The sequence below is a fragment of the Cucurbita maxima genome, unplaced genomic scaffold (genome assembly GCF_002738345.1).
Source record: "Cucurbita maxima cultivar Rimu unplaced genomic scaffold, Cmax_1.0 Cma_Scf00012, whole genome shotgun sequence".
Classification (NCBI taxonomy): domain Eukaryota; kingdom Viridiplantae; phylum Streptophyta; class Magnoliopsida; order Cucurbitales; family Cucurbitaceae; genus Cucurbita; species Cucurbita maxima.
Window position 1 is genome coordinate 2,407,569 of NW_019272028.1, and position 8,188 is coordinate 2,415,756.

At 33.7% G+C, this 8,188-nt stretch overlaps 1 protein-coding gene across 1 annotated transcript; it reads right to left on the minus strand.

Annotated features, from left to right (window-relative positions):
- Nucleotides 1–579: 579 nt before the first annotated feature.
- LOC111487335 (cyclin-dependent protein kinase inhibitor SMR1-like) lies at nucleotides 580–1,321 on the minus strand. Its single transcript, XM_023134719.1, has one exon. It carries the CDS (start codon nucleotides 1,204–1,206, stop codon nucleotides 832–834), a length of 375 nt encoding a protein of 124 aa, XP_022990487.1. The 5' UTR covers nucleotides 1,207–1,321; the 3' UTR covers nucleotides 580–831.
- Nucleotides 1,322–8,188: the final 6,867 nt, after the last annotated feature.

Consider the following 8,188-nt stretch of genomic DNA (forward strand, 5'->3'; position numbering starts at 1 on the left):
TTTTTTTTTTTTTTTTTTTTTCTCTCTCTCTCTGAAAATTTCGACTCCCCCCAATTTTTCTCTCTCTCTCTATAATTTGAAATTGGGGATAGAATTAAAAAAATTTGGCAAGAACTCCCTCTCTCCTTTTGATGTTTGAAATTGGAATTGGAAATTGCATCTCTCTCTATCTGCAAATTGATCGAGGTAGAACATATATATATATATATATATATATATATCTATAAACAAATTTCCAAAGCCGTGTTGATTACTCAACAAGAACAAAGAATCAGGGCATAAATCTGCAGATCAAAAGGAAATTTCATCTCAATCGCAAAACAGAATTGAAGAAATCATGAACATGATCGTGTAATTTCATTCATCAGCAGCGAATTCATGATTTCTATACTCAATTATTGCAGCTACAGATCGGATTCATTCATACAACAGGAATACGAAATAGTTAGGGTTTGTAACTTACATGAGTTCGATTTGGAATTTCAGATCAAGAATTTAGAAATCTGCAGAAACGATCAAAGAAGCAGAGAATTTCAGGAAATTAATGAGAATTTTTAGGGGGAGAAGAAGAGAAATATGTGCGGAATGTTCTGTTTGTTTCGGGAAATACGATTATCTATCTCCGATGATGATGCAAAGAGGACTTGCATTCGATTCGATTCGATTCCATGTGGTATGTACGTGTAATAATAATACACATCAAGAGCTGACTCGCTATCGGAGGGAAAGGAAAGGGGGGAAAAAAAAAGAAAGAAAAGAAAAGAATTAAAGAAAAATTGATTTTCTATAATCGGTGTAGTAATTTAGGGCTCAAACCGACAATCTGGATTATCAGGCTGACCGGCAGCAGCTCCTCTTCGGCGGCGCCGCGGAAGAAGCTTCGAGATCGTAAGCGGATCGGAAGAAATTATCGACTTCTTCTTGATTCACGAACTCAAAGAATTTGAGCTCCATGGTCAACTTCCTCTTGCAAGGTACGGGAGGGCGCTTCGGCTTCCTCGGCGCTCCAGGACAGCTGATGATCTTCGGAATCTTGTGCTCGGCAGAGGTCGGCGTCCGGCAGCCGCGGTGGTCAAGGTCGGCGCCGTCGTGATCGGAGACGGAGGAAGGGATGTTGATGGAATTTGAAGGCTTGGGAGGCGATCGAACCTGTAAAGGAAGGCGGATTTTAGGGAGATTTTCAGGGAATTCAAGGTCCATGGACATGGCGGAAAGGTTGAAAGATTGGAGGAAAGGATTCGTGCAGAGGAAAAGGAAGATGAAAGGAAAGGAAAGGAAAGTGGATGGATGAACACGCGATAAAGGCGTTTGTTTCGTGGAAGAGTATTTATTTAGGAAATCACTTGGAAGACGTGCCTTTGAATACAGTAAACAGAGAGAGAGAGATGAGAAGTTTCAGACAGGTTGGTGAATTAATTTTAACTCTCTCTTAGCTGACTCTCTTTGCTTCCCAAATTCACCCCAACTTCTTCACTTTTTTACCCTTTCTTTTTTACCTTTTTCATTTTTTTCATTTTTATTTTTTCAAAATAATCCTTCTAACTTCCATATTAATTTTATTTAAATAGTCCTTAAATAACTTTTAAGAAAAACAATTGACAATATCATTAGCCACCGGTCAACCACGTCAATTTTTGATCCTTTGAAGGGTAGAAGTGAAATCTTTCAAAGGGCATGAATACATAATTCCGCATCTTCACTAACTTACCCAATTTAAACATTTGTAACTGTCCAAACCCATAGATATTGTCATCTTTGGTCTTCCCTTCCCGACATTTTCCTTATGGGCTTTCTCTCCAGATTTTAAAACGCGCTTACTGGGCTCAGGTTTCCATACTCGTTCTCCTCTCCAAACTTGTTCTACTATGCTATGGTCTCCCTTCTGGCTGCATCTATTAAGATGAGGTTTTCATGCTCGTTCTCGGGCACAACATTCTTGTGCATGGTGTCTAGTTCTAATACCATTTGTAAGAGCTCAAACCCACCATCAGCAAATGATATATGAGGTTGAATAGATTCGAACCTCTAATCTTTTTGTGTTGGCATTTCATGGGTCAAACTTTAGTTTTTTTTGCCTTGATGTATTTTAGAATCCTATAATATATCTGATTTACGTGTTTAAAATGTTTTTTATACGCTTCTAAAACTTAAAAAAAAAAAAACATTATTTGATCGTCTCTTACGTTTACTTCGGTAATTTAATATCTACAGCTGAATGTTTTTTTTTTTTCTGGTTTGGGATGGGTTGAATTTTTTTTAAAATCGAAATTTTAGTTCGTTTTGCGGGTTCATAGTTTTTTGGTTAAGTCAACCCGAACCACTCGAAAATAAAGTTATAACACAATCCTACTCTACTTTTAAAAATATTTAAAATTTGTAACCAAAGTTTAGTGATGTGTTGTAACTGGTAAATGCTCGATATTTGAACTTTATAAAATTTTAATTATTAATATAATCCAACCCGTATACACTCCTATTTAAGCTAGCTCATTATGTTGTATTTTAAATAATACTAAGTATTAAAATATAAATATTCTGACAATACTATAAAATAAAGTAAAATAAAATAAAATAAACTTAATAACTTACAATAAACCTTCTATTTTATAGATGAATTAAATAGATATAATTTTATAAAGTCCAACAACCAAATATAAATTTTTTGCAGTACAATAATTTAAAATTTTAATGATCAAATTAATAGTTTGATATTTAATGTTATAAATATTTATCTTATTTATTTAAATTTTCAATTTTGTTGGAAAAGAAAAAAAGAAAAATCCATATTTAAAAATCAAACTAAAAAACAATTTTGTTACATATAAAATGACAACATATCATATCATATAATAAATATGGATAACGTATAAATTTAATTTTGATCAATAATTTTGTACCATTAGATATATGAGAGAAAATTTGTAAAAATACCATACTTTGGTATTATACCGTTTATAAGATAAATAAATTTTAAATTTTAAATTTGACGATTTGATAGAGATAATCGTATTAGACCGATACGTCTAGAAAAATACCTATTTTCATGTAAATAAGAAGTATACCGCTAATTATTTTTATTTTTAGTTAAATAATCGTATGGTGGAAAAATTTAACTATGAAAATGGTTAAACTATGCTCAAATTGACACACAACAACTGCATTTAATTTTAAGCTAGCAGATAGCTGTACACGAGTTGAGTTGGATAAATCTTTTTGACCAATTTGAAATTTGGAGTTGGTTGGATTGGTGACCGAACAATGCAAATAAAGCTCACACTTCAATCCAACTCAAAGATTGGGTTGAGTTGTCGGGTTATTCTTTTCGTAAAATTATTTTTAAAAAATCATATTTATCCACAAATCACAACGCATCACTAATATCCGTTACAAATGTCAAATATTTTTAATTTTCATAATAATTATACAAATTGGGTTTGGTTGGATTGTAACCTTATTTTCGAGTCGAATTTTCAATTTTCAAAAGATTTAACCTAACGTAAACAGAAGAAAAAAAAATCAAGCTAGCCCAACCTAACTTTTATAGTTTGGGTTAGGTTGTCCACGTTTATCGGGTTATTGAATTATATGAATACGATTAAAAAATGACCGGAAAGAAAAAATATTTTGACGTGTTTTTTAACGAACCATGTCTTAGATTAACGGGCATACCTAAATGTTAACTAACGATTAAAACATATCTCATCATTTAAAAATTAATAATTCTCGACAATAAACGCTAAATTCAAAAGTCTCGTTAAAAATGGATCGATAATCTTAAGAAAAAAAGAAAAAGGTTTGAGATGAAAAGCATATTTTGATCTAAAAAAGGAGAGTTGAGACAAAACTTGTAGGGTCTCATCTTTCTCATCCAAAGAAAAAGCCGCATAAAATTCAGAAATTAAAATTAAAATTAAAATTAAAAAAATTAAAAATGAACAGTCTTATACGAACGAAACAATAATTGGTCACATACGATGGGTGAAGGACAAGTGGGATCAGTACACGTGTCACGGAATGATGAGCTGGACGAAAGAGAAACCCTAAATAACAGACGGTGGGAATCATAATCTTTTTTTTTTTTTTTTTTTTTTTTTAATTTTCCTAAAATCTTTTCAAGAGGTTGACAAGTGGAACTTAAATTTTACGTTACAGTACAAAGAACGGGCAGCGGGCAGCCCAATAGCCAAAAGCTTCCGTGGACCACATTGAGGGTTTGTCACATCCACGCGCCTCTCGGAGGCGCGTGAGCCGTGTCGGTCGGGGAAGGTTTTTTGTGCGTCTTGTTTGGTGAGCTTTCACGTTTGTTCAGACCGATTTAAACACATCAAATATTCCTCTTTATTTATTTATTTATTTATTTATTTTCTTTTTTTGGGAGGTGAGGTTACTTTTGGGATCTCAAAAAAGTTGCTAACTTTAATGTAGGCCATTATATTTATACTTTGGAAAAAGGTTATTTTTCTAAAATATATTTGTAAAAAAATGTGCCTTTTTTTTTTCCAAATTTTGAAAACTAGCCTTTTGATTTATTTTATCTAAATTTTTCTTTCTTTATACCCTTTTTTTTTTTTTCGTCTCATATCTCGTCGGTCTTGTTTATAGGTCGTGTTGTGTCTTAAGATAGTCGTCTCTTGTCCTCCTGTTCGTGGAGAATCCGCTTCCGAGTTGTCGCTATGGTAATTACTTAGATCATCAAATTCCCAATCAGGTTTCCGTCTCATGTTTTGTTGATCTTACTTGTAGGTCATGTTGTGCCTTGAGATAGTCGTCTCTTGTTTGCCTCTTAGTGGAAAATCCGCTCTCGGATCGTCGCTCAACTAATTAATTGGATCCTCTTACTCCAATTCAGGTTTCCGTCCTAGGTCTCGCATGTAGGTCGTGTTGTGTCTTGAGACACAACACGACCTACCTTTTGTCTTCCGATTAGTGCGGAATCCGGTCCCGGATCGTCGCTCTTCTAATTAATTGGATCCTCTGACTCCAATTCAGGTTCCGTCCTAGGTCTCACCTGTAGATCATGTTGTGCCTTGAGATAGCTACCTCTTGTCTCCCGATTAGTAGGGAATCCGCTCCTAGATCGTTGCTCCGTCCTAGGTCTCGCCTGTAGGTCGTGTTGTGTCTTGAGATAGGGTCTCTTGTCTCCCTATCAGTGCGGAATCTGCTCCCGGATCGTCGCTCTTTTAATTAATTGGATCCTCTGACTCCAATTCAGGTTTTCGTCCCAGGTCTCACCTGTAAATCATGTTGTGCCTTGAGACAGCTACCTCTTGTCTCCCGATTAGTGGGGAATCCGCTCCTGGATCGTCGCTCTTCTAATTAATTGGATCCTCTGACTCTAATTCAGGTTTCCGTCCTATGTCTCGCCTGTAGGTCGTGTTGTGTCTTGAGATAGCGGTCTCTTGTCTCCCTGTCAGTGCGGAATCCGCTCCCGGATCGTCGCTCTTCTAATTAATTGGATCCTCTGACTCTAATTCAGGTTTCCGTCCTAGGTCTCGCCTGTAAGTCATGTTGTGTCTTGCGATAGCGGTCTCGTCTCCCTGTCAGTGGCGAATCCGCTCTCGAATCATTGCTCTTCTAATTAATTAGATCCTCTGACTCCAATTCAAGTTTCCGTCCTAGGTCTCCCCTGTAGGTCGTATTGTGCCTTGAAATAGCTGTATCTTGTCTCCGTGTTAGTAAAAATATATATTTAAACCAATTCGTTGCTCAACTATTTGACATAAACATTTTATTTATATTTTTACTAATATTAATCAACACCAGCCGTTAAAATTATAATTATTTTTTTTTATAATTTAAAATATTTATCAATTAGTTGACCTAATTTATTATAATTTTGACCCAAAAGTCAAATGAAACTAAGAAAAATTGAAAAAATTAATTGCAAAATATTTAAAATGGAATAATTAATAGTAATTCATGGTTCATATATTTCATTAACCTCTTTCATATATTAAAATCAAACAATAAAAATAGAAATTATTATTTTGTTCTTCTCATTTTCCTTAAATACAAATAAATAAATGTATTTATTACGTCAATAATATATTTTTAATAATTATAATTTGAAAATATCGATGCTTACGATACATTACATATATTTTTAACAAACCAATCACACCGTTAGCAAATATTATCCTTTTTAGCCTTTCTCTCTCGAGCTTCCCTTCAAGATTTTAAAACGAGTCTGCTAGGGAAAAGTTTCCATACCATTATAATAAATGTTTCGTTCCTCATTTTAAATTCTATACACGTTTTAAAACCGTGAAGGTGTCAACACTACGTAACAGACAAAAAACGGATAATATCTGCTAACAATGGGTTTGAGCTGTTACAAATGGTATAAGGGCTAGACACTGGGCGGTGTGTCAACAAAGACGTTAGGCTCCCAAAATATAATAATAATAATAATAATAATAATATTTTAGCCTACTTAAAATATTTTTTACTATTATTAATTTATTATTTATATTTATTTCCAAGTCCTTCATTGACTTATTTTTTCTTTTTGGTAATTTTATTAAACATTTGACTACGAAAAATATACAAATGAAGGACGATTTAGCAATTAAAACCTACCAACCTACCAAACTATGTAATAAATAATACATTACAACTTAAATAAATAAATAAATATATATATATATATATATTTAAAATAATAAATATATGAAATTAGTTGTTAAAAAATTATATTTTTTTTATCTCTATATTTAATTAAATAAGTTATGTATTTAGGCTCTAAATTTGTGGAATTAAAATAAAAATAATTATTATTTAAATATATTTAAAATGGAAAATGTGGAGTGAAGCCAAAAGACACCCTAACATAAGAGAATCAATTTGGTTGGTCAATAAAGGACACAAAACGCAATTAAAGAAAGTGCCAACACACCAAATATAGAGCCAAAATACCTTTTAATTTAAGTCTTTTATTTTTGTTTCTTCTACAATTAAAATATTTTTTACTTAAATATTTAAAATATTACGATTGGTCGACCATAGCTAGAGGGATTGCCGAACATTGTTTCTCATCGAAGGTTGTCGAGCCGTTACCGTAGTGGTGTTGGAAACTGTCAACCATCATGAATGCCAGCTATGAACGATAATAGTGTAAGGGTATTTTAGTCCTTTTAAAATATCATGAAAATTTAAAAGAGATTATAAATTAGTTAGATTTAAAAAAAAAAAAAATTGAAAAATGTAGGTAAATTATTTTGGTCTGGTCAACCGGGACCAACCCTAGTAGAGGGTCGGGTTGTGAATTCTGTTTAGGTTGCTCGGATCACTAAATTTCGGGTTATTCCAAAAGATTTTTTTAACCTATATACACTCGGATATAAATGAGTTCAGTAATCCTAAATATTGAATGTGTCAACCTGAGGTGGACGTTCAATTTCTGTCATCTCCATGTATTGTTAAACTAAAAAATATCGAACATTCCGATCTTCATCGAGGCGTAGCGGAAAAAAAACAAAAAAAAAATGAATTTGAGGAACAAAAAGAAATTATTAAAAAGAAGAAGAAGAAGAAATGAAGTAGGTGACATGCAATGTGTTTCAAAATTGGAGGGTGAAAGAGAAGCGCGTGATGTCACCGCACCGACGTCGGCATTGGATACCCACCAATTTGAGCTTTCACTAACCCTACTTTACTTTTTTTTTATTATTATTTTTTTTTTACTCTAAAAACAATTAATTAAATACCAAATTATAAAATACACTATCCATACCCACAACTACTAGCAGATATTGTCTGTTTCCACGCCCTTATAAATGGTGTTTTGTTTTCCTCCCCAACCAATGTGAGACATCACTGTCCGTTTCCATATCCTTATAAATTGTGTTTTGTTCTCATCCCCAACCAATGTGAGACATCACAATTCACCTCCTTCGGGGCTTAGCGTCCTCGCTAGCACTCGTTTCTTTCTTCAATCGATGTGGGACCGCCACCAAATCCACCCCCTTCGAGGCCCAACGTCCTTACTAGCACACCACCTCGTGTCTACTCCTTCGGGGAACAGCTACATTGCTGACACATAGTCCGGTGTCTGGCTCTAATATCATTTGTAATGGTCCAGATCCACCAACAGATATTATCGTCTATTAGGGGAAGGTTTCCACATCCTTACAAACGTGTTTTGTTCTCCTCCCTAACCAAAGTGGGTTTAAAATAAATGGAAAATTTT